The sequence below is a fragment of the Suricata suricatta genome, unplaced genomic scaffold (genome assembly GCF_006229205.1).
Source record: "Suricata suricatta isolate VVHF042 unplaced genomic scaffold, meerkat_22Aug2017_6uvM2_HiC HiC_scaffold_24, whole genome shotgun sequence".
Lineage (NCBI taxonomy): Eukaryota > Metazoa > Chordata > Mammalia > Carnivora > Herpestidae > Suricata > Suricata suricatta.
This window is the reverse complement of record NW_021869325.1, coordinates 646724-674521: the sequence shown is the minus strand read 5'-3', so window position 1 is coordinate 674521 and position 27798 is coordinate 646724. Positions and strand designations below refer to the sequence as shown.

General features: G+C 36.6%; 1 protein-coding gene and 1 long non-coding RNA gene across 5 annotated transcripts in view; one reads left to right on the top strand and one right to left on the bottom strand.

Moving 5' to 3' along the window:
- Window positions 1-82: 82 nt before the first annotated feature.
- On the top strand, window positions 83-27681 carry LOC115284868. 3 transcript variants are annotated; one of them, XR_003905359.1, is made up of 6 exons: window positions 83-140; window positions 1583-1652; window positions 18348-18537; window positions 23872-23958; window positions 26553-26636; window positions 27584-27681. It is a non-coding gene; the product is annotated as an uncharacterized LOC115284868 (long non-coding RNA). The 3 variants fall into 3 exon arrangements; XR_003905358.1 differs by having other exon boundaries at window positions 110-140; window positions 1472-1652; XR_003905360.1 differs by lacking the exon at window positions 18348-18537 and having other exon boundaries at window positions 110-140; window positions 1472-1652.
- Window positions 15386-27798, bottom strand: part of LOC115284867 (angiopoietin-1) — a 232851-nt gene continuing 220438 nt past the window's right edge. For both annotated transcript variants that reach the window (XM_029931332.1, XM_029931331.1), the window contains exons 8-9: window positions 27344-27474; window positions 15386-15909 (exon numbers count right to left, since the gene is read on the bottom strand). In XM_029931332.1, the coding sequence (XP_029787192.1) occupies window positions 15749-15909; window positions 27344-27474 (292 nt within the window). In that variant the 3' untranslated portion in view covers window positions 15386-15748. The remainder of the gene's footprint in view (window positions 15910-27343; window positions 27475-27798) is intronic.

Here is a 27798-nt window from a genome sequence, read left to right as displayed (position 1 = left end):
CAAGTGTCATAATGTAGGGATTATTGCCTTCTTAAAATTGCATCTGTGAGCTACAAATGTAGCTAATAGCTAAAATTGGATCTCTACCTTGAAACATTTCCATTCAGCTTCTGGTCCAAGTTACACAGAAAACCCTTAAGGTAGAAAGTATCTTTTTTTTTTTTTTAAATAGCTCCAAATCTATTATTTAAGGCCAATAAATAGTGGTTAATAATAGAGAAGTCTTAAATTTCAGACATGTTTCTAGAGACTAACCCTAACGATATTATTAAGTGGAGGCAAAGAAATATTTGTTTTAATCCTAGTCATTAAATGTCCAAGGGAAGCACACATATCATGCCCCAGTAATGGTTTTGTTTGGTTTGACTCTTGCTTCCTTAATGTAGAAAATAGCACTTAGAATAGTAACCCAGGCGTTTTTTTTTTTTATGGTTACAGTTTACCTTTTAAATATGGCAGATATTTAAATAAGACCTCAAATGCTTCGAGAGAGCCTATTTTTAAGAATCATGTTAAATATAGCTCACCTTAATGAAACTGGTGTTATTAGTTAAACACTGATAGATCTCATAATCAATGTCATTAAAAGGAGAAGGACATGAGCTTTAGATAACTAAGTACAGTAAACTAGAGAAAATTTCCTCCTTTGAAAGAGTAGGAATATATGTAGCTTAATCAAAACCTAGTAGTTCAGTTCTTTTTAACTCTATAAACAGTTCTTTAACTTGTGCCAAACACTGAACTTCAATCTAGGTTTACAAATATGAATACAAGCTGGTGCCCACCTGGGAGGAGCTTACAAGAGAGAAGAGGGGTGCACAGAAGGGGTCATTTACCAGGAGTGTCCAGGACAAGCCTTTAATTATAGGGAGAAATACTACAACTTCTCCTTCTGCTGATAAAATTTGAAAACAATACATAATAAATCAGTAAAATACAAAATTAAAAAATATCCAACATAAGGAAATAGACTTACTGATTATTTCTATGGCCCCTAGTGCTTTGACTCTCTCATTTAGTATGAGAAATTTTGAGGGAAATAGAGCATAAAAGCAAATATCTATACCTTTGTGTATCACTTCAAGTTGCAAGACAGTCAACCAAACTTCACAAAATTTACTAAATACAACAATCAATGTTTAAAGGATTTTTTTGAGGTTTGTTACTTAATAATGAAAAACAGAGAGTCAAAGGCCTTTAAGGATATGCTTATTCTTCCTACCACAACAAAATGGCTGAAGTCATACACAGAGAATAACATAAAATGTAGTTACATAGTTAAATTCATGCCTTTGTCATAAAATCATCAAAAGATGCACAAGATTGATACAGATGGATAGACTTGAGTATTAGAAAGAAGCCACCCAACTTGGAAATTTTGCAATGCTGTTGGAGGAAAGCACAATTGTTGCTAACATGTCTCAGCTGACAGTATTTTCTCAATTCTATTTCAATAATGAAATACACAAAGAACTACTTATTTTTGTAAACCACCAAAGGAAGGATGTAGCAAAGATGATGCACTCTCAGCAGAAAACTGTTTTGTTAATAATAACAATGTTTTGTGGAAATAACTGTGAAGTGTAACCACTGATGAAGCAGCTGCTCTACTGGAATGGAGAAGAGAGCGCTGGTTTTTAAATCCTTCATAGGTAAGTCATTTAGGCAAAACCAGAAATGTTTGGTACATAAACTCTTAAAGAATACCTCTATATAAAAGCAAGACCTCTGAGAAACAGTAGAATCTTCAAAATACTTTGTAGTGAGATAGGGAGCTGTGATGAAAGTCTTTTGTATAAACACATCACAATTAGAAAGACATAATATTTTTAAAAAATGTTTGTTTACTTTAGAGAGAGACAGAGATAGAGTGGGAGCCAGGGAGGGGCAGAGAGCAAGGGGGACACAGAATCGGAAGCAGGCTTCAGATTCTGAGCTGTCAGCACAGAGCCCAATGTGGGGCTCAAACCCACGAACTGCGAGATTCTGACCTGAGCCGAAGCTGGATTCCCCTAGAGACATAATACTTCAAAGGGACTTTTCAAAAATGTTGGACTTAAAACAAAACAAAACAAAACAAAAATGTTGGACTTAAATGGACTTAAAGCTAATCTACACACTTACTCTACATTAAAGAGTATTCCAAATTTGTTGAAGATAAATGGATATCACTAGTATAACTAATGGATTATTTTTAAAAATCACACACTTATTCTTAAAAAAATTGAAATTCAAAGAAAATTTTGTTTTGGAAAATCATTTTAAATAAGGATGCTGGGGCACCTGGGTGGCTCCGTCGGTTAAGCGTCCAACTTCGGCTCAGGTCATGGTCTCACAGTTCGTGGGTTGGAGTCCCGCATCAGATTCTGTACTGACAGCTCAGAGCCTGGAGCCTGTCTTCAGATTCTGTGTCTCCCTCTCTCTCTGACCCTCTGCTGCTCATGCTGTCTCTCACCCTCTCTTTAAAATAAACAAAACAGTAAAATTTTTTAAAATAAATAAATAAATAAAGATGGTATGAGGAGTGCCTGGGTGTGTCAGTTGGTTGAGTGTCTGACTCTTGATTTCAGCTCAGGTCATGATCCCAGGGTGGTGGGATTGAGCCCCATGTCAGGGACTGTGCTGAGCATGGAGCCTGCTTGGGATTGTCTCTCTCTGTTCCTCTCCCCAACTTGTGGACTCTCTCTCTTTAAAATTAAAAAAACAATTAAAATAGTAAGATGCTAAGAGATTTTTCCAGGTTAAATAATAACAAAATAATACTTTGTTTCTGAAAGTGGTAATTACAAGTGTGTTTACTCTGAAACATTAATCTCTGAACTTTAAAAAAAAAATTGGAAACTTTTTTCACCTGTTGCGAATCTTACAAATAAAAAGTTCTTGTGGCTTTGAATCCATTTATTAAAATAGTCAAATGTACTATCTTTTATCATTTTGCAAGAAAAACTGATCTCATGAAGATGAAAAGTCACTAGCCAAATTTCAACAAAAATGTTTGCATAACTTATAAATGAGGTTGAAAATGGGTTTATTAAATAAGCCTGCTTTTTGGTGCCTTTGTAAAAACTTTGGACTTACATATCTTTTTAAGATTTCTCCTTTGGGGTGCCTAGATGACTCAGTCGGCTAAGCGTCCGCCTTTGGCTCAGGTCATGATCTCACGGTTCATCAGTTCAAGCACCATGTCGGGCTCTTTGCTGACAGCTCAGAGCCTGGGGTCTGCTTCAGAGTCTGTATCTCCCTGTGTGTGTGTGTGTGTGTGTGTGTCTTTCTCTCTCAAAAACAAATATTTAAAAAATAGATTTCTTTGAATTTTCCCTAATTGTCTTATAAATATATTACAATTTCTTCATTTCAGAAGGGATCTATCCAGTAGGTAGCACAGTCAGTTAGGCCTTTGACTCTTGATTTTGGCTCAAGTCATGATCTCATGGTTTGTGAGTTTGAGCCTTGCATTGGGCTTTGCTCTGACAGTTCATTAGGACTGCAAAGTGATGATATTATAAGTCCATAATTTTATAAAGAGAAGTATTTATATCAACTATTTGGTCATCCTGAGGTAAATTTTGTTGAGGATAGGCAGGATAAATGCCAGATTCTTTACCTTCATTTATTAGTTTTCAACATGATAATTTTGCTCCCTAGTATTGCCTGCAATATCATATACATAAAGGATATGATATATCAAATATATACTTACACATAATACACAGAAGCATATAAATGGGAGGGAACTAGATCAGCAGGATGGACTAAAATTTCAAAAGAATTAAAACACAGAGTGTCAGAGAGGAAGAGAAAATACTGAGATTCCTTCAAAAAACATATATATGGGTATGCAATAAGGTTGAGCTTTGGGCTAAATTTAAAGAATATAACAATTAACAAAATTCCTTCTCTCAGGAAGCTCATGATCTAGTGAAAGACAATCATAAGCAAATAGCTATAATACCTTGTGTTAGATGTTTCTATAGACGTAAAATTATTATAGACTCGAAGGCACAGGGATAAGGCCACTGTGGATCAAAAAAGATGTAATAAAATAAGTAATGTTTGAGTAAATTATTTTTTTCTCAATTTTTTTTAATGTTTGATTTAGTTTTGATACAGAGAGAGACAGAGCATGAGAGGGGGAGGGGCAGAGAGAGAGGGAGATACAGAACGTGAAGACGGGCTCCAGGCTCTGAGCTAGTTGTAAGTACAGAGCCTGATGTGGGGTTCGAACCCACGAAACGTGAAATCATGACCTAAGCCAAAGTTGGAAATTTAACCAACTGAGCCACCCAGGCACCCCTGAGTAAATTCTTAAAGAATATTTTGGGATTTTTAATAGCCCTGGACACAGGGCTGAAAATGGAAGGCATTTCAGACAGCAGGACCCAAATGCACAAAGAGATAGGACTTGAGATGGGGGAGATTTCTGTGTTTGAGAAATCAAATTAAAGCTGTCTGGCTGGGATATATTTCTCATACAGTTCTCAGCTCTCCAACATCCAGGACCAGATGAAGACTGGGATAAGGAGAATGGGTGGCTCAAAAGTCAATGATATGGAGTATGACTGGAGATGTGGTCTTCATGAGCCCGGTTCTCCATTGGTCTCTTGGACCACTATACTCTGCTGGGGGAGGGCAGCCCCCAAAATGACTGAGGTGATTTTCTTGCTGACCTGATGGGGGTTTGAAGATAAAATCAAGTTGATTTAAAATATACAGTGTGTTGTATATTATTATAATATAAAGTATTGTGATATTCCTGGCTTGCTTGCAAGTGGGAAATTTATATTTATACCCATAATAGATATTTGAATTATTTCATTTGATTCTGACAGTGATACTGCAAAAGAGAAAAAAAAAAGGAGATAAAGATTATCATTATCCATGCTTAGTAACTGAGGAAATAATTCAGAGAGGTTTAGAGAATTTTGAGGGAAAATATCAGTGCTAGGTCACTGGTATAGATCTTCTGAATACACACACACACACACACACACACACACACACAAACAGGTATCTACAGGTATATATACACAAATGTATGTATGTATAGATACATGTATATATAAATGGTTGAGGCATTTATCTACAGATATGTCATCTGTTGAAGATTGTTTCTTGAGTTATTAATCATATATGACAATGTTTCACTGCACATTAACCATTTCCAAAAGTCTAGATCTTTTTCCTGATAAGCAGAGTATCATTATACCCTTGGTTTATCATAAATGGTAGGCAGAATTCTGTGGTGGCCCCGAAGATTCCCTACTTTGTATTGTACTTACTCTATATAATCTCCCAGACTGTGAATGTGATGGGTTTCACTCTTGTCTCTGACATCTAGTTAGAGGGTGCATGTGACTATATCAAGCCCATGTAGACAATATGCCTGGAGAGCAGCCAGGAGCTGAGTACGGTCCCCAGCTTGCATCCATCACGGTAACAGAACTTCAGTTCTACAATCTTGAGAACTTAATTCTGCCAACAATGAGCTTGGAAGGGGATCCCCAGCTCTAGATGACAAAGCAGCCTACTGAAGCCTTGATTTAGACCTTGTGAGACTCTGAGCAGAAAGCTCAGTGCAGTAATGCAAGAGGATATAACAGTCTGAAATAAATATTTTGATAAAATATTTCTTGGAGCAAATAAATAAGGTCTTTATGTTAGAAAACAATAAAACATACTGAAATATTTTAAGCCAAATACACATTTCCCACTGAAAGAGTAATACTGAAAACCAGTTTGAGTTTGCATGTAATCATGTCTGAGAACATGAAAGACTGAGTTATGTGGCTTACAGGACTAAGAATGTGGTGGATCTATGTAGCTGGGAAGGAATGGGGTTGGAGCAGTAGAAAGTTGGCAGGAAAAGGGGGATGGAGCATGCTGAAATGGAAGAGTAGGGGAGTAGGGTGGGCGTAGGCCACTGGCTTGGATCTGGGCCAATGCAACCACTGCATACAGGCTACATTTACACTGAGGACACACTAAAGAGATCTGCTGACTCCCTTAGTCTGAAATAATCCAAAGTTACAGTAGAGGAAGCATTCTCTCATGAGGAAGAACAGTAACAGTTGGCTTATTCTAATTCATTTCCCTTTAGTTTCACCTCTCTCTTTGAAAACTTCCCAGTCCCCATGGCCAACCCCAAAATTGCCTCAGGGAGAATCATTTTTCAATATTCTGCTTTAACACAGAGGGGCATACCTCCTTCTCTCAGTTACCTACAGTATACATTTGATTCTGGCCTGGGGTATTTAACAAAACTACAAAAGGAAGCCTAATGATAACAAAGATAAAATATAACTCATAACTGATAACTAGATGAGAGACCACAGGCTCCATCTGTCCTCATAGAGACAGCTCTGTAATTGCTTTTATTCAAATGGACTTTACCTTATTGGAGGCATGTTTCTCAAGAACATACTTTGGCACATGTTGACTTCTCTTGGTTTTCATTCAGCCAGAAGTAGAGCATGAGAAAAGGATTTAAGGGCAAGTAGTTTATTCAGGAGGGGATTCCAGGAAATACTGGTAACAGATTAGAGATAAGACATGAAAAAGAATATGACCATAAATAGTGTGCTCTCAAGCTAGTTGCCAGTGTGAGCAGCTGGAGCTCATTTCTGCTGGGGAATCTGAGCAGGTGTATTCTTCACCTCAGAGTCACCTCAATGGAGGTGAAAAGAAGCAGAAAACTTCATCGGTTGAAGTCTGTTTCTTGAGACATTAATTATCCCTTACTTCTAACTTGCCCCATCCAAATGCTGAACATGTTTTTTTGGCCAGAAAACAAACAACCAAACAGACAAACAAACAAAATGTCTCTTTGCTGGAGATTCACAGATTGTTGCGGTAAACATCTTTTCCTTTGTTGAGGTCAATGGAGACAAGCACCAATAGTGTTTGCTATGAGACTTCTCAGAATTGTAAGGCTCAGAGACAGTCAATAAACACATTTCTCTTGATTCCTGTTTGCTCAGGCACCCTCTCCGAGTGGCTCATTCCCGCTCTTACCCAGGAGTCTCACAGAAGCAATACATGGAAACCTAACAGTCCAAGAGAGACTACAGGGGAGGCTCTTGTGTTTTTGTGCAATAATGGAAATCCCCGAGTCTCCCTCTCCTTCTTTCACTGCCCCAAGAAAGGCTGTCATCCTGCTCTCTGGCTCTTCTCTCCTGGAGGGAAGTACTTAAACTTGAACTGCTGCTCTCTGAGCCCTAGACTCACTGGTAATCACTAGTCTGGACATGGGCAGTTCAAAGATTATCAAATGATTCATTATGTCAGTGCTTGTTTCAGTTTTCCTTAAACTTTAAATGAAAGATCTTTAATTTTGAAGAAATGTAATCCACATGATTCTTATTTGTATATAAATAATCTGATATTCTTTTTACATAAGCTCTTTGAATGTTTGGGGGAAAATGTGTCTTCATAATCTTCTTCTTGAAAGCAGGAAAGCATTTTTCTTAAAATATAAACTCTCAGGGAAAAATGGGTAGATTCTTTTGAATTCCTGCTGTTTTCATTCATGTTTCAGGTATCCATCCATCCACCCATGCACCCACCCAATGAACAAACCTTTACTTACAACCCAATAAAATAAGACACAGAACAAGAACTCAAGGAGTTTATAATCTAGAACAGAAAAAGACAGTGCAATTACCCTGCCCTTTAAATGATATTCAAAGAATGTTCTAGGTAGTGTTAGGTTCTACTAACACACAACTAATTAAGTTTGATACCTGACCCAAAATGCTCATGATCTGGAGCAAGAACAAGTATGTTAGCAGTCGACTACAACGCAAGTCAAACTGTAGAAATCCTGCAATAAAAGTAGAAGTAAGATGCTGTGGAAGCACAGGAGAAGGGTGAGTAATTGCGACTTCAAAGAGGAGGCAGTTTTTCCTGGGTGCAAACATTTACAGCCACAAATGGTGTTGGCTGAACTAGGCACTAGATGGCGTAAAATGACCCGGGTGTGGCTGTGTGAAGGTGTTATGATAAGGGTGCTATTCATTTCACCATTTTCATACATATAGAAATCACTGGAAAGAGTGGATTAGTCTCTTCACATTCATGATTTCCAAACTCAATTAAATCTTTAACAACATTTGGTAAAGTTGCAACTCCTCTGGACATTACATTACATTAAGTGGTTTTTCCAGACCTGTTTTCAAACACTATTTAATTGAACTGTCTATACTCTCATAAAGCTTTCTTTTCTTCCACTTCCTCTGTAAAAGAGGCCATTAGATGGCTGTTTCTCCTATGGCATTTCATTCCCTCCTTGCCTCTTCTGTTAGAAGAAGGAATGATTCTTCTATTCAAACTCAGCCTCCTCTCACTCTCTGTTCTTTTTTTTTTTTTTAAGTTTATCTTGACAAAGAGAGAGAGAGAGAGAGAGAGAGAGAGAGAGAGAACAAATCCCAAGAAGGCTCCACATTGTCAGCCCAGAGCCTGATGTGGGGCTCAATCTTGTGAAACATAGGATCATGACATGAGTTGCGATCAAAAGTCAGATGCTTAACTGACTGAGCCACCCAGGCACTCCTCACCCCCTCTATTCTTAACTCCAGGTCCTCAGCTATCTCAAAGTACTTGTCTATCAAGAACTTTCCCCCTCCTCCTTTCAACCTTAGCTCTTTTTCTTAGTCTGAAAATTCATTCATGCACCTCTCATCCTAAAAACTATCCCCATCCTTGTCCTCATCCTTCTAGTTCCTTCCTTATCTCTTTCCATTCTCATCCATTTCCTTGGACGTATTTTCGAAACCAAAGCTTTTCAAACTTTAATATCCACATATCACTTGAGAATCTGGGATGGTGCCTGAGATCCTGCACCTCAGTCTGTAATGCTGCTCTAGAGATGTCATGCTACACAGCAAAGGTCTAAACTCTGGTTCTCCTCATGCCTCTATCTCCCATTTATTCAGAACCCTCTTACCCTCTGGCTTCTAATCTCTATACCTCTAATGCCCCCGTCCCCATAAAAAATCACCAATTCGCCCTGGAATGCCAAACCCAGTGGACACTTTGCAGTCATAATACCTCCCACCCGCTTTGGGAAGTTAGGCATCCCTGACTATCAATGCAATCTACTATGACATCATTCCCTCCTGGTTTCCCTTTTGTCTGACCACAATTTCTCATCTTCTTTTTTTTAAATTTATTTTTTAATGTTTTATTTATTTTTGATACAGAGAGAGACAGAGCATGAGAAGGGGAGGGGCAGAGAGAGAAAGAGACACAGAATCTGAAGCAGGCTCCAGGCTCTGAGCTAGCTGTCAGCACAGAGCCTGACGTGGGGCTTGAACCCACGAACGTGAGATCTGACCTGAGCTGAAGCCGGAGGCTTAACCGACTGAGCCACCCAGGCACACCTCTCATCTTCTTTTTGAATTCTATTTACCTGCTTTTTAAAATGTTTATGTTCCATCTAGTTTATATTTTACTGCATATTCTCTTGAAATAATCTCATCTAGTCATTTTAATTCCTGCCTGGATACTATAGAGGCCCCAAATCTTCCCTTTTAGTACTGATTGAGCTCAGACTCATATATCCAATGGCCAAACTCAAATCGTTAGCATCTCAAAATCAACATGTGAAATTAACTCATTAGCTACTCTTGAAAACCTCTGCTTTCTCTTTTGGACACCTGTACCACCTTTTATTTAATTAATCAGGACAAAAATATGAAATGACCTTCATCTCTTCCCTACCTAACATCCAATCATTAAATTTTTTTGGATTTTTTCCCCCTTAGTACCTCTCAAAATCCAGCTTCTTCAGTCTATTCCTACTAGCACTTCTGTATAGATCAGGTCTTCTTCCTTATAGGCTTATAGAATAGTATCTTCTCTGATCCAAACTTATTCAGTCTTACTCCCTTTCAATTCATCTACTAATTGCAGCACGTTTAGTCTTCCTTAAGTATGTAAAATCCTGCACTGTCTCCCTTTAACAAGAAAATAAAGTCTAAGCTTAAGAACATGACTTAAAGTCCTTCCTTATCTGGCCCTATCTCCAGTCTCATCTCCTGCTACCCCTCGCTCCAAGAAACTTTATAGTCCATTCGTACTGAACCACTTGGAGTTCCCCATAACTCCATGCTTTCTGACATTTTTATGCCTTTGCAGTTCCTCTGTCTCTCTGTAAACTCCCAATAAACTTTCAAAATAAAGCTCAGATGCCATCTTTTGTGAAATTATGTGAGTTAAGGGAGGCCTACATGTTTGTTTTAATTTTTAAAACATGTATATATAAAATTTACTATCGAGTTGTAGTTGCTCATTTTTGTCTTTACACACTTCTACACAGCTATACACAACACAACCTTTAGCAGACTTAATCACTCTTGTCTCAGTATTTTTTTTGTAGCTTAATTCTATTATTAAAGTTTTCCTGTCTAATGCTTCATCTGGATGCTAGTAATTATTCACAATGTTTGTTAAATATAATTCCTGTTCTACCATTACATTATAGATATATAATAATTTCCCAAAGGAAGGGCTTATATAACTATAATCCAGCATCTCATTATGACTATTATGGTTGTACCTTTCCTAGTGGAAATATTTAAGTTAATTTAGAACCTTAATAATGTCTTCTCTAACCTTTTATATCACCGTTTTGATGTTTACACATTGTATAACTGTCCACACAAATGAATATTCCTTGATTATAATATTTTCTTTTAAATCCATTTTTAACTTAAAATATTTTAGTACCCCCCCCTTTTCTTTTATTTGATTCTTGTTCCTTACAGCAAATCTAGGAAGCTGATGTGTATATAAGAGAAACTTAGGCAGGGTAGTTGTAGTTCTGTGGCAGAACTAGCTGATAGTGGTACCTTTCTGTTTCCCACCATCATACCATGAACATCAAATCCCCATGGAAGCCAAGATAGAGTGGATGGATGGGCATGAGGCCGACTGGTCTTATGAGTGGATGAAGTAGGAGCTTGCCTGTAAAAGAGGATGGCAGGAGTCATTCTCCTCTCCACGAAAACAAGATAAAATAAAATATACTTTCACATTTCTCCTCAAAAATCAGAGTTGATATAGCAGTGTTTGTAATTGTTTTTCCTCAGTTAAAATGCAAAGCCCTGGAAGTTATTAAACCTTAACCATTATCTGCCATTTCGGGTGAGTCTGTTGGTTTCTTAAAATAATGCAAGAGATGTAATGACTTGTTCAACATCAGTATTTCCTAGGAACCCTTTTCTTATGTTCATCTTTATTTGTATATTCAATTTTAACTTTATCCTCAATGGCTGATATCAAGTAAGTAATCAATAATGTAATGATCAGAAGAATTCATAACAAAGTATTGACCTTTAGTTAGATGAGACTATGCTTATTAAAAGAGCAAAATCCCAAAGGTTAAATCCACATATCTAAATTCAAAACTGTCTTAAGTTAAAATAACAAAGTAAATGTGTAATAAAAATCAGTAATTACTGTTCAATAGTACATTTCTGATATTTACATGATTTTAAAGTTAAAAGAAACACATAGACTTTCCTCAATCTACACAATAGAGTTGTTCCAGCAAAGTTGGTAATGAAGTAAATTTCTGAGCTGACTAAAATGACAAATTATAGATTTGGATATCTTTGTTTATCTGGAGGAAAATGAGCTAAGTTTAAAGTCTGAAAATGGCTTAAGATCTTAAATGGCTTAAGAGTGGTCAAATCTATGGGTGTTGGATTTTGTATAAATAGAAGGGATTTCTTAATCTTCAGAGCAATTCAATTCCATCTGGCAAATAAGAAGGATCTACCAGATACTGTGGGGAATTAAAAATATGAGTAGAAGACAGCTTCTTATAAAACAGTAGAAAACAGAAAACAAAGCTCAAGCAAAATGTGTTTAAAGCTTTGTGAGTTGAGAGAGGGTGATGTGTGATCTAAGACGTCAGAGAAAGTGTCCGGAAGCAGCTCATATTTTGATGCACTCTGGAGGACTGTTAGAACTTTTGTCCATTTGAAGGAAGAGCATATCATTTTGGGGAGTGATTCTGGAACCTGAGGATTCATAAGAATCTCGTGTGTGTGGTGGAAGGTGGGCCGCTCCATCATTCTGTATTAGTTAACTATGACTACAATGATGTTTAATAAAACACCCCAAAATGTAGTGGCTTAAAACAACCACCGCTTAATGTCTCTTATGATTATTCGGGGCAGTTCTGCTGATCTGAGCCAGGCTCAGTGATCTCCACTGAGATCACTCACATATCTGGTGCCGTCTCGTGGGTCAGCTGAGGGCTCTTGGGATTGGGGGGATCTCAGCTGATAAACTCAGTCTTGCTTCCTGTGATCTCCAGTTCTCCCTTAGGTTACTAACCCTGGGCTTTTCATCCTGAGAGGAAGGGTGAGGCTGAATGGCTCTTGAGACCTTTGCTCAAAAGTGACACAGGACTTCCGCCTTCTATGGGCGAGTGGAAGTCTCAAGCCAGCCATTCGGGAAATGGACTCCACTGTCTTACGGGCTGCGCTGCAAAGTTCCACTGTAAGGGCGTAAGTAGAGAAGGGGGACAGTAGGGGTCATACTTGGAGTTAGTCTACCGCGGAGGCGTCCTCATTTTGATTGCAATACGGAACAGGGGGAATGAAGCAATCTGGAGATGCAGGCTGGGGTTAACCTGACATATTTATATCAGATTTAGGCAGCAGTGAGGGAACACTGAAGGGTTTTGAGCTACGGAGAAACGTTCAGACGTCTGGCTTTAAGAATAAGCCTGTGTGGATATGGATGAATAGAAGCAGAAAATAGGAGGAAGGTTATGTTTTTCAATCATGTAGGTGGAAGTTAATAAATGTTCGAATCAATGTTGGGTAGTGGGTGCAAAATCAAGAGGAAAGTAAGAAACTTCCCTATAAAGACTGGCCTGATAAGACCAGACAGGATAATAGGCAGGAAGGGCTGGTAGCACTCCTTATGTTCTTTCCCTTTTATTCCAATCTCAAATGGTGAACACACCTCCCATTGCTCCAGTTCAGAGTTCCAGAATTTATTGTCAATTGTTATATGATAATATGGAATTTAATAACTGACAGGACAAACAACCATATAGAGGTGTGAGACAGAGACCCATTGCTTTGATCTAATATTCTAATAGAGCTAAGCTTTCTTATCACATCCCAGACTGGAAGATTTTCAGAGATTGAGGCATTAGTTCATTTGGTAGGTTTTTTTTTTTTTTTCAGTGATGCCATCCTTCTATAGATCTCTAATTTTAAAATTTGTAAAACATTTATTGAAAAGGAGATGAGGCTGCATGAATACATTATTTTCAGTTTTATTTAAATCAAATAAATCTGTGACTGATGTGAAAAAAATGGTCTAGAAATCACATAAACTTTAGTGAGATAAACATGTAAAGACAAGATCCTAATACCTAATTGTCTTATCCTGAAATAATTAAATGTAAAGAATACACATTTTAAACAGTTGCACAGCTGTAAGCATTACACAATACACAAAATGAAGTCATAAAACATTTTATACTGCTTTATTATAAATAATTGGAAACAATATTTCATTTTTCAAACCCAGATAACAAAACAGTAAATATCATGCTTTTTTTCATTATTTCATTTTATTTTTGTAATATGAGTCAGGAAATAGTATTTTTTATCAAAAGACTGGTAACAAAAATCTGTAGGAACACAAAAGAACAAAACACTCACTTTCATTCACTTAAATGAAAACAACCAAGCATTTTAGAGGGAGAGGCTGAACAGTGCTATGAAGGAGTCACCAAGAACTGAACAACTGTGTAATACCGGCAAATGTCACTTGTGAGGCAAAATGAGGTTGTTACAGATGCATAAACATAAAGACTTGATGGTAAATTTAAAAAATTGTTTCTTAAAAATGGAATAGTTTTATTTTCGCAAATGGAGAAAATTCATACTGTTGCCTCAAACAAACTTAATTTTCTAAAAAAGGATACCTAATATGTATTTCAATTTTCTTATCTCATAGTAACTCACATTTTGATAAAAATGCTTCACTAACTGTAACCTTGAACACTTGGAGGCAGTGCTTATTTTTGATAAAATACTATAGTAAATTCAAACTGCCACAAAAACTTGTGCCCCCAAATTCACTTAAAATGGATTATCCCATAGGAATATTTTCATTAAGAGAATTATAGTAGCGAGCAGTCACAATTTTTAGGTAACTATGATTAATTTTCTCTTTTGGGGTGTTTTCCTATGTTTAATTCAGAATGTTGACAATTTTCTCCATGAAATATTTTTTTTAAAAATTCAGAAATTGCTGATGAAAACAGAGTTTGAGAGAGACAAATGTGAAGAAATTATGTATTTCATAGAATAATGTAGATTTGTTTCAAAACTTGTGTTTGTTTGCATCAATGAAGGACAATGTTGCATATTCCAGATTTAAAAGCTACTAGGTTTACCATGAATATAAACATGCTATGTACAATGGTGTTTATAGTTCTTCTTATATGTTTTATAGACTTCTAAGTGTATCTCTCCTAGAAACTGGAACAGGGTGAATCTGGAAAACATGTTTCAGTTAGTTAGCAAAAATTAAATTAGCATGAAATAACAGAATGAAGAATTGAAATCGTGATTTTAAAAATGAAGTTACACGTAAGTGTACACATGCAAGATGATTTGTAAAATGAACTGTTCCAGTTTACTTGGTTTTACTCCAACTGAATACACTCTAAAATACTGTTTTCATGTATAATATCAAAGGAAATATTAAATGCATGTATATTATTTTAAGAGCTTGATGGTATATTTCACATTTTTAAAAATTTTACTCACACTATAAATATATTTATATATCAGTCAGTCCATTTTTAAAGTAAATAAAAACTGTAGCATGGGGGGTAATTTTTTACTTCATATGTCCTTACTTGTTATGTCCATTTTTTTCCCCTGAAAACTGTTTCAAAATATCAGAGTAAATGGAGCATGTTTCTAATTCACACTATTATTCTTCATGCACTACAACTCGTTATGGTTTACCAAAATGGAATTTACATTTGAAGATGGGTTAACTGATATCAACTAGTAAGAGGACTTAAGAGTTAGGTTTCTGAACTCCATTAACATTTAACCAACTTTAGAGGGCAATGCTATTCTTCTTAAACTTTTATCAAAATTGTGCAAAAGTATAAACTGATTTTTAGTAGGTTTGCATAGAAATAACACTATTTCACTTGTGTGATACATTTTTTCCAAAGGATTATGGCAGGTCTGTTTGTATTCTTCATGTATGTTCTTTTGTTGTTGTTGTTCATTTCTCTCCTCCTCCTCCCTCCTCCTCCTCTTTCTCCTCTTCCTCCTCCCCTTCTTCTCCTCATTCTTCCTCCTCCTCTTCCTCCACTGCTGCTGCTGCTGCTTCTTCTTCAGTTTTTATATAAAATTAACCATATTTATCATCTGGCTACCATAGTTCTAAAAACAAGATCCAGTAGTAGTTTGAAGCACAGTGAACTGAGGAGTTTCTTCCCTTTTTAAAACATGACGGTGAGTGGCATTCTCCATAGTCAAGCCTTATGAACATGATTAATCCCATCTAGAGACTTTTGTGAACTCTAAGGGCTCCAAATCCGCAGTCATGAACCTTGGTGACTTCACATCAATGCCACTGTGGCTGGAAGGGAGACAGTATTGTTTGCTTCAAAGGTTTTCACGCAGTTTCTTGTCTGGTAGCTTCCTCAGATTTCTTTGTTGCTTTTATGACTGTTTTCCACATTTTGCCTTCAAAAGTCCAAAGGTCGAATCATCATAGTCGTGGAACGTAAGGAGTAACTGGGCCCTTTGAAGTAGTGCCACTTTATCCCATTCAGTTTTCCATGGTTTTGTCCAGCAGTATAGAACATTCCATTTAGATTGGATGGGCCGCAAGCATCAAACCACCAGCCTGAAAAATTAGTTAATAATAATAGAGAAAAGAAGGAGAAGAAACAATTATAAGTAAATTGAACATATGGGAATTAATGGAATTAACCAAGGTGTGGAGTTTATTTATACTTTTTATGATCATTTGGGAACACGAGGCATTCAACAAAAAGCTTCTGGGTAGTGCAACTGTTTTAAGCAACATCCAACTTAGGTAATGTATGAATGCAGAGGGATGCTCCCGTGGAGATTAAGCTTTGCTGTCACTTCATTGGGACTCACTTCCCATTGTAATGATGGGAGGATTCTGGGATTCCAGATAAGATCTAATTCAGACCTAGATTTACATGTAGGGCAAGTAAAATGCAGATACCCTTTTAGTCATTCCACCTTAAGCTTGTTATTAGGAACAGAACAATTATTAGTAAAGAAGTTCAGAAGCTTTGACAACTGACATGTAAATAAGAGTGAAAGAAATGTTCTCCATCTACTTCATAATTTTGCCAACAACTCGGCTGCTTCTGAAACTAACTGAATACTAGGCAATGACTGTGAGCCACAAACTGAATTTGAATTACTATGTTCTCCCTGTATTTTGTAGCAATATGAGAAGTGTTCTTCACTAGTAGCCATACAGTGTCTAGACAGCAGTATTTTTCCCCCCTGTGATTGTTCAAGTTCTTTCAAAACTTATTAAAAAGAAAAACAACTTGATGAGCAACATGGAGATCCTATGCTTGCATAGTTCTCGGTGAGGGTAACTTAGTACTTTATTTTTTTTTTTTAATGAATTAAGTTCTTAGATTTTTAGATAAAACATAGTACTTCTTCTCTGTCTCCTGAAGTAACACTACTGAAATCTTTAGGGAGAGATCCATGCCAGAAATGTCTCTGGCTTAGATATGTCTCTGGCATATTTTTATTTGGATACAGCTGACCTCCCTTTGATTACAGAACTATACCTAAGGGACTAATCGCTAAAGAAACAGAAAGCTGTACAACTGATGTTTAACTATAACACAAGCATCATCTTGCAGAAACTTTAGAAAAAGTTAAATGGAGAAAAGCTAGTTCTCATTTTTCAATTTTGGAAGATAAATACAGCAGGGCTGTGTTTATAAAGTCACACTAGAGGCATAGCAAGCTGTATTAATCACAGCTCATATTAGAGAAGAATAAGGTATGTCTTGAATTTGGAAAGACTATTCAATGCTATTTTTCCAACGGTATGCAAACAACATAGATGTTACTGCAGTCAAAACATAAAAAAACAAAAAAGTTCTCGCTTGGCAAGGAAGAACTGTAAAGTTCCACATTTTTTTCTTAAGATTACTTTCTTTAAATTTTTTTGATAAGTACAACTAGTAAAAATATGTTATTTATATTACAATAAAACATTATAATATTAGGGGATGTATTTACTCTAAATTTTTTCTAAGTACAAAATGAAACCCAACTTGATTGCTCCAGTGTTTCAACTTTGTCCTCTTTTCTCTGACCTCCTTGAGGCACTCTTCCATCATGTTAATGAGTCTTTCGTAGTGTTACAAAAATCCACAATGGTCTCTAAAGGAAAGGCAGCTACTCTATTATTAGGAACTTCTATGAATCACAGAATTACCCTCCAAGCTACATTAGGTACTCGAGGTAAAAGTATGTATTTTTGTTTGCTTTAGAGAAAGTCGTAAGAGTTCTGGACAACCGTGAGAAGGCTGCAACCTGGCAATAAAGGGCACAGGCTGAAGGGTAGATCCATTAGGAAATTTTGGATGAGTTTAGCAAAGACACAAAAAACAGTAGGGGCACATGAAAGAATCAGATAAATTGATCTTTTATATTTTTTCTGACGAGTAAAGGAGGGTAATGTTTGTGGTATGGGGAATGGCATTTTGGAGACCTTGAAAGAGGACCATAAGGCTGGGTCAGAGTTAACAGAAATAGCAGCTTCAAGCTGAGAAGCTCAGATGATCAAATCACATAGTCTTAATCCATTGTCCTAAGAACAATGTAAAGCCATAGTCAATTACAGGCCTAGCTCATGTACTTTGCACTATACCTAACAGTTAGCTTAACAAATGACTGGGGAGTGACTATAGGCTTATTTACAAATTGACTGTTTTTGACTATTTCTCCTTGTAAATTCTTATAGTCTGAAGTAGATTAGTTTACAAAAAAAGTTGTATTTTATAGACACCACAATATATAACATCCATGCCTACTCTGCTCATTCATTCTTTGTTGCTTCATTCTATATGTAATCATTGGGACTGTTGTTACACAACACTCAACAAGACAGAAGTGGTCTCTCCCTTCATGCAACTTATGTCCCATGTGAGAAAGAGACAAAAAACAAGCAAATAAGTAAAATACTTACAATACTTCATGATTTAAAAAAAAGAAAGAGTCAAAGAGCTATGAAGTAGAATAAAAGGGGACCTACTTAAATTTTCACATTCACAGAAGAAGCTGGCTTTTAATGAGACCTGAAGGATGAGAAGGAGGCAGCCATGTGGAGATGTGGAATGACACTTTTAAGCTACTATAGCACATGCCAATGCTGTGAGGAAGCAAGAGAGCCTGACGTGTTTGGAAACCAAAAGAACATCAGCTGGTACACAGTGAACAAGGGAGAGACTCTCAGGAAATGAAGGTAAAGAAGCAGGCAGTCTGGGTGGAAAGTTGAACAACGTTCACGGAAAACTTTAGAGTTTATCCAGTCTTCTTGTCCATCATCAGATGAATAAGCAAGACATTCTTCAGAATAGGAACCAATATTTAAAAAAGGGAACCAGATCTATTAGGCTAAATGTTTAATCAAATATTATTGAGAGCCCTCATTCTGTACCTACAGTCTGCCAAAGCCATCCTGAGCATATGTGGCAGCATGATGAAGGGGCGAAAAATGATTGTAGAATCAACTCAACAAATACTAGCCAACAGACCGATATAGAAGTCGGACTTGAATAAAACAGAAATCCTGACTTCAAAGAGTGCGCAGTTCTATGCAGGAGAGAGACAATAAACTGCTTAACAATGAAGTGAAGGTTGTTAACCAGAGATCAAAGGAATCTACGGACACAGAGGCAGAAAGTCTTGCCAGTGGGTCCACAAGGTTCACTTTTTTACCACCTGAGCTGTATCCTGAGAATGAATGTGAGTCCACTGAACAGAAAGAAATCCTGAACACAGTATGCACTCAGAGAGTAGGAGAGAGGGATTGCCAGTAGTCTGGCTTGACTGGACTACCAGTGGGTAAGGGGTTGGACAACACATGGCTACCAAAATAAACAGGAGAGAGAACACAGAGGTTTTTATTTTATTTTTAGAAAATTTCTTGTGGGCAATGGAGAGCCTATAGTGTACCAGACAGGAAATTAGAAGACCCAGGCTTTGATGCTGATGGCTTCAGTTAACCAAGAGATCCTAAGCAGCAATAATAATAATATTTGATATTTATAAAAGAGTTAATATACATTAGGTTCTGTGCTATAGTATTTATATACAATCTCTTATTTCATCCCTCAAACAACCTGAGTTGATGTGGCATGTACTGTAATAAAGACACTGATGCCTAGCAGTAAGGAGATGTTCCAAGGTCATGGTCACTTAGTTTCTCAGTCATAAGATGTGATTTATAATGTCTAGTCAGCCATTTTCCCAGCATAGTTGTATGGTTCAAATAAGATGACACATTGACTATTCAGACCTGTAAAATCCTAAATAAGTGCTTAGTGTAAGTTATGTGGAAAGGAAGACAGAAGGTTTAGGGTAGGTGTGGGGCACCATAATGATTTAATAATAAAGACCAGGTCATCCTTATTTCTTGGTAGGGTCTATAAGAGAAATATGATGATCATTTGGACCCAAATGAGTAAGCTGTGCAATGTTTGCATTGTAAAGACAACAGCATTTAAGTCACTAATATGATTTGAACAATTGTTTTTACTGATTTGTTTTGACATCATGTTGAAGTAAAAGACCTTAATGTGTTCAGCTCTTCAGCTTAAGACCAATGGGCCATGTACATTATGGACTGCCACAGAGCAGTTGTTAATAATAAAGATGACAAATTAAGATGGCACAACACAAAATGAAAGCTTGGTTACTTCTCATGACAATCTTGGCTGCACTGTCCTTTACAAGATACTCTGAACTACAAGGGAATAAAAATAGTTGTTTGTGTGCAAGCAAGCATTCTGTTTCATCTGACACATGCAGTAAAACAACAAAGGAATTTCCACTTTCCGCTTTTCTTTGAAAAAATTAAGCATGGACAGCTCTTTTAAACATAAATCCTGAAAAGACAAGGTTTTAAAGTATGATTATAGAAAACAGGAAAGTAGAGTGGAGTCCTTGTTACTTATATGTACTTGGCATTCATAGATACTCCTATGTGCTCATGGGTAATCAGTACATGTGTAAGCTTGCGAGGGATGAAGGTGTTCTTTGTGGACACATGGCGAGTAGGCCTGGGTTTGCAGTTCCTTTCTGGTAAGATACCGAGTAGCTGAACAGATTACATGTCCTTTACAATCTAGGGGAAGTATTAACTCTGTGTGCCTAGGAATAACAAACGAGCAATATGCTAAAGAAGTTAATCTAGGAAAGACACTTTAAGCTTAAAAGAACTCAGTGATGCAAGCAAAGGACAGAAGGAACCAGCAGCTTCCATCTGCTGTAGGGACAACTGATAAAATGTCTCAAATGTTTTAAGATTGGCAGCGGCTGAGTTGGACGTTGCCAAGCATTTTTCTTTATAACCTGTAACCTCATGTATATTTTAATAAGAAATCTGAGATGCATGTTTCTAATTCATTTACACTTAACTCATTAAAATTTAGCTTTGTCTTAACTATCCCCAGCTATCTGGGCCTTTAAAAAAATCATTCCAGTCTTTTATCTTTGAAGCAGAAAAACTCACATTTTATCACCAATAAATAAAACTCTGCCCAGAAAGCAGGAATTTGATTCTAAACTTTGTACTCAGGAAGTTCAAATTTATTTGAAAATCAGGAAACCTAACTCTTAAGCTCTTCCGATCCTAAACAAAATGTCTCTCAACACTTCCTTTCTAAGGTAAAAAGTACAGCAAAATGTAAAGATATATCTGATTTTTTGGATTTCTTTCATTCATTTTCAATGCATGCATTCTAATCAGCAATGTACAAAAGAACCTGCAGAGTTCCTCTCCTGCTAACTAAGAATGAGGCTGAGCAAAACTGATGGGTGCCACTTTATCAGGGGGATCCTTACGGAAAATCACTGACTGAGTTCACGTGCACAAACTTGGCCATATCCATAGCTAGTCTTAAGGAACAGTTGCAAGGCTTTTGTGTGCACGCGGGAGGCATAGGACCTTTCCTAGAGGTCTGAGTTCCCTCTGTCATCTCACACTATATCCCCTTCAGGCCAAGGACTTGGCTCTCTTTCCCTTTCTCTTCTTTGTGTTCCAAAGATGAAAAGTTGTTGATCCTGGCCAGTGATCTTGAATTCACTGTAAACCTTTAGGTATTCCCTTACTGTCTCCTCCTTCCCTTGCACTTCATTTAACTTCTAACACTTAAGTGAGGAAATCCCTGCTAACATGCACTGCAAACGGGAAAAGAGAGAGAGCTAACTATTGTCTTTGAATGCAATTCATTTTAATAGAGGCAGGAGAAGAGCGAATAAAGCGATGGCTTATCTGGAGGTTGTGTTCAAATCTCACCTCTGGTGCTAATTCTGTGACTTTTGGTAAATGATCTAATTTTTCTGTATCTCACTTCTTGCCAAAAGCATTATTATGGTGCTGATTTCAAAGGGTCTTTAGAAGTATCATGTAAGTTATTAAATATAAACCATTTGGGATGATGCACAAATGATTGTTCATATGAATGCAGTAATATCTGCTATATTGTTATTATTATTGTTATTATTATTAAAGCCCCACAAAATTAAGTGTTTGGCAATTTCTCATATCAATTATTTACCTTTGGTGGCAGCCTTGTACTATGGGCCTCTCAGTTCTGGTTCACTTCCCCCCCCCCAAATTTACCATTCAAAAGACATTTTCTGATATTCTCTGCTTTCTTTTCCCCAATAAGCAAAAATTTCTTCAGAAAATAAGAATACAAACCTATAATTTTACTTAGAAATGTTCATATTTATTTGGAAGACAGGAACCTAAGAAATTTTTCCAGTTCTGGAGCTTCGTCTTCTGGGATTTAGTTATTCTTAAAATTTAGTCCCAATCCTCATATCTCATATTCATCAAATTGTTTCATGTGTGTGCCTGGAAATACATATGCATACTTATGTATGTTAGATCTCAGTTCAAGCAACAGTCACATTCAGACTCACACTGATTTACTTTTAGGCCTTCTCACTGGGATCATTTGTGATTTTGTAATGCCCTTTCAGAGTCTGTGATAAAATATTCATTCACTCGACCAATATTTATTGAGCACTGCTATGTGCCAGGCACTGTGCTAGGCACTCAGGATATAGTAGTAGACAGTGCAAAGTCTCTGCACCACACATTTGTGGAACAGGCTGATTGAATATGTACAAATCAGAAATTGCTTTGAAATACAGTAATGCAATGTAGATTTCTGTGGTCAACCTTAAATTATCTATATGTATCTTTTCTCTCAAAATTTTTGCCTTTAAACCTAGGGAATGCCAGTTATCTGGCAATGCTTAGCACATCCTTCCTGGGTTATTAAAAACTCTAAGATGACTATATTTTCCCAAAGACCTTGTCATTCAATGTCATTCGCCAGTTGGAGAAGCTGTTAATTTCTTTCATTTTCTTTGTCTTCTTCAAGATTATATAGCAGGCAATATCAACTCTCTTCTGCAAGCATTTATCAACTCTCTGCTGTTAGCATCTGGTAAATTGTAGGGTGTATGAAGAAATTTATGTGTATGGCTTTATCCTGTCTTTTAGGGCTGAACTGAGAAATATCCTTTGTTAGCTTTAGCAAAGTCTTGTCTGTCGGCTGACATAGTTTATGCGTGGGAAAAGAGATCGGAGTTTCTACCACAACAGATTCTTTATGCAGAAGGTTAGGTCACATTTTTACATAGCTTTTATATTATACACTAAATGTGAAAACTGCATTGAAGGAAAAGTAAGGTAAGGAATGGAACATAGAAGAATACCATGTTTTGTTTTGTTTTGTCAGCAACCTGCAGTAATTTTAGTTTCAGATCAACTTTTAGAAAGACTATTTGAAGAATGTTTATTTAGTACCAAAGACCTTGTTTTCTTGAAATGTAACAGTTGCTTTGATTGTGACAATCTAAGTTGTTCATTTTCAGAATTTTGAAGTCAGAGGATTTTTGCATATTTGTTATTATATACAATAAATCCCTATAAACAAAAGCACGCACTGAAAGAGATTACATTTTCATTTTCTTAATGTTAAATAGTAGACAAAATTTTTAAGTTTAAAAGTAACTGATTCCTTTCTTTGGGCTCAGGAAGGCACAATAGGAACTGTCATATAGGACTAAAAATATTGCCTACAATCATCTCTTAATTTGAAGTATACGGATTTTTCACAATATCCTATACATAGGAGGAAAGCTAAGGAGAAAACTCACAAATTTTCCTAAGGTCAGTTGCATCATAGAACAAAGACACTTCTGACTTATAAATCTGGGCTGACAAATCACCTTTATTTAACTATTAATTTAAGGGGCAGTGGCACAGAAGCTGTATGTGGCAATTTTGACCTTGAAATATATGTTCTGGTCCCAGAAGAAATCTGTAAAAAACATGAACACTTTTCAATGTTTAAATGGGATGGAAAAACTGCTGGCTTTCTGGTAAGGTAGGACCAAGTACATCTACTTCTGGGACACGAGGTATTGTGGTATCTATTTCTATTGATGTAAATGTGCTTTCTCAGCCCATTACACCTCCTTTCCTCTCTACAATGTACTATGAATTATAACCCATGCATTGAAAAATAATATTGCATGTTTTTCCCTACTTTAGCCACAATGAGTACATGGAATATCAGAATAACAGAACCAGAAGGAAATGTGCGACTTTCTCATCTAGCCCCCAGCTGCAGGAGCATGCGTAAGTAAGCTCTTTTAGATAAAGCAGCTTTATGTTCTCTTCCTGAAGATGCCCACCACTAGAAATGAACTCTCCCTGGCAGCATTTGCTCCCTGGCACCCTCTCTAAAGTTACTTCCCCATTCTCCAACATCTCCATCACATGTTATATTTTGCCTCTAAGACTGGTTATGATTTGAAATTATGCTATTTATTGTTTACTCTTTTGTTGATGGATACAAGTTCATCTGTCATAGCTGACCTGTCATAGTTACTTGTTAAAAATATGTTAAATCGATAGAAGGAAGTTAAGAAGTTAGGGTACTGGAAAAGAAGTACAAAAGATCAAAATGTTCTACCTTCTGCCTAGCTGAAATACCGTCTGCTTTCAATTAAGCTCATCTCCTGTTGTTCAATCTCTGACAGATAAGGGTGGCAACGTTACCACATTCTCCAACCCAAATCCCTCCATGTACTTGCACAAAACTATTTAGGACAGTTAGTGGGCAATAAATCTTACTTTACCCTTAATTTCTTTCAGAAAAAAACAAAGGAAAAATTCTGTAAATAAACAAGATAAAATAAAACTTTAATTGATGGTAACAGAACACTGTGAATTATTAGCTTCAAAGACTATAAAACCTTATTGCTTAAAGGAAACTATTTAAAATAGGCAGTGAGTTCAAATACAAATTAAAAAAGAAAGGAAAATTAATTAGGTGAATAAAATGGTTCTAAGGGAAACTATGACAGCATAAATATTGGTAGTGAGGAGTCACTAAGTATGACCTAAAGTTCCATGCAATACTCAAGTTACCTGAACTGTCATTGACATTCATCCTTATGTTCTCCAGTTCTTAGCTATCTGAATTCCACATTTTAGCTTTGCAGAGTGAGTAGGTTTGCAAGGTCTGGATTCTTTCAAAAGGATATTTGATAGGGTAATGGCGTTTATTACAAAAACACATTTAGTTATACTATTCCAGCCCAAGCAATAAGTGGAAATTTTCTCTCCCCAACATATGTGTTTATTGGTGAGTAAGAAGTAGGTCCAGGAATGATTATGGATGAAAGAACATGACAAAGTTCAATCATTTGAAGCAGAAATAAAATCATAAATCTGAGCAATGAAATTTTCTCACCAAAATTAAGAGGTGCATTTTCCTCTATACTTTCATTATTATGACAGAAATATGAACATATTGGAATGCTATTCTAGGGCAACATTTGAAAGATTTTGCTGTTGGTCTTTCATGCATTACATTTATTTGGTAAGAAAAGTCATCTTTAAAAATAGACACAGAGAAAATGAAGCACATTTCAACATTAAAAGGAACAGCAAACTAGAAAATCAAAGTACTTTTGTCTCTGTAGAAAGTTGCTGACAATTCCATTTATGGGATCAGGAAGTAAGGAAGAAAAACTTTTCTTTCAGGAAAAAAGTTTAAAACCTAACTTGTGGGTACCATTCTAAATTTGTAACAACTGTTTTGGGGAGGGGTCATGAAGTTACTCCTACCCAAAATATACAGGACTTTTACCTATTTGATGTGGTTGAATATGATGCCAAAATAGCATTTTAAACTTTAAGGAGGAGGATATGATAGAAGAAGAATCATAACAGGTTGGCTTTGATAATACTAGAGTTGATCTCAGGTTGAGAAGATGTTAATGTAAGTGTGGTGGAGGGAGGGTCAATGAAATGTGATTTGGTGGTAATGGAGGACGTGGGGATGGGGATGAAGATTTCCTCAAAACCACATCCATATTATCCACACTCTGTTAACTGATGAGAAAGTGCAAACCTAATGATTCATTTCACTAACTTCAAAATTTGAAAATGATTTCAAGGGTTACAAAATGTTCATTCATTCATGTGCCATAGTTTTAATTGAGTTCCTATGTGCCACATCTACTGTGCTGGAAGTTACATATAAATTGGTGAGCATTAACTTGCTTTTATTTTCCTTATGTGCCAAGTGGAGATAGAGTTTCTCTCCCTGCTGATCTCACAGAGCTGGTGTGGAGTTCAAGTAAGGCAGTACAACCTGTGGAAGACCATATAATAATATGTAATAGTCATGGTAGTAATGTCATATTTTGGGAAGGAAAATACTGATTTGAGCGGTTTTTTTTCCTTCCTGTCAATGCAAACATAGTTTGTTGTAGTTTAACACAGAAGGAGAATCAGAAAAGCTGAGGGTTGGAGTGACTGCTATTCCATTCAGAGAGAAGAAGAACACAAAACTGTGAGAAGAGAAGCACTGGAAAAAGGTTTTCCTTTACAATTTTGCTTGGTGCCAATGCTTCCATGCCAGAGCCTATAACTTGACTTCAGCTACCCCGCTTTTGCCACTGGGTTTCAGCTTTGTGTTTCTTGCCCTCAATCAGTCCTGCATCAACTTCTCAATGTTGCCATCATCCATTTATAACTTTTATTAATATTTAATTAATTTTTCTTTAAATAATTTGTTATATATCAAATATTGTGAATACTAAAAATGCAAAGATTATATAATTCCTTTGAAGAAGAAAACAGTACCACTTGCTATAATAAAAGGTAGATATAAAACCCATTACAATGAAAACAAGATCACTTTATTTGCTTCTCTATAGGTTCCACTCTCTAACCAAGGCCCTGAGCCTGAGGCCAGAGGGCTTTCTCCTTTTTTCCTATGAAGATTATTGAGTGATTATCGAGTAAGTGCTCCGGAAGTGTTATAGGTATGCTAGCACCAAACTGAGACTTTCTCTTTGATACAATCAGAAAGCTGAAAGATTCTGAAAAGGTTAATAAAGGATTTAACTTTCTTACTCAGTGATACAGTATTATTTAATGGTATCTCTTATACCAGCTCAAAGGTCTTACAGAAGTCAATACCATCCAACGCAAAGCCCTAGTGGAGCTGGTCTGAATTTTATAACTTTAGATCTCACTACACTTCTTTATTCTTCTTATCCCATTTCAACAGAATGGTCAATGAACTGTACTACATAGCTGCAAAATACTTTGTAAGAAGATGGGCTTTTGTTTTGTTTTCGTTTGTTTTTTTGTTGGCTGTCCCCTGTATGCTGAATTCCCAAATTGTTATTCATTCCACTATGGGTATCATTATGATTATTTAGAAGGTAGAATAACTGGCACTTTAAGAAGCGAAAGAATTTTTTTTCAGAACCAGGCTTAGCATATCCCCTTTATAGACAAGAAGGGAGGAGGCAAACTTATAAATATGCTAGCAATGTACTGCATGAGAACACGTGGTAAATTAGTGGGCAGAACAAAATGATCTCTAGGGACTTGCTCTTAAGTTTCCTGACCAGAAGATCACAGTCCTTTTTCATAGATAAGAAACTTCAAGCCTAAAACCAAATGAAACATAACTTAGAGATGGCCCCATAGGACTTACCTCCTGTTAGCATGAGGGCACATTTGCACATACAGTTGTCATTATCTGCATCTTTAGTGCTGAAATCAGCACCGTGCAAGATCAGGCTGCTCTGTTTTCCTGCTGTCCCAGTGTGACCCTTTAAATACAACCTGAAGTTAAAAAAAGGGAAAAAGATAAGCTATTCAACAGAATAACAGAACCATAAGACCAGTTGAATGTTTGCCTTTTTTATTTCTTTTCTCCCTTCTTTGAATGCAGTCCTTCTAACAAACTACTGCAAGACCCAAGCTAGGAGAAAGGAAGAGAGAGAGAGAAAGAGAGACAGAGAAAGAAAAGAAAGGAAGAAAGAAAGGAAGAACAAAGAAAAGCAGGAAAGAAGAGCAAGCAAGAAAGAAAAGCAAGCCAGAAAGAAAAGGAGAAAAAGACTCCAAATCACAGCAAAATTCTCTATGGCGTGCATGCTTGTGTTTCTT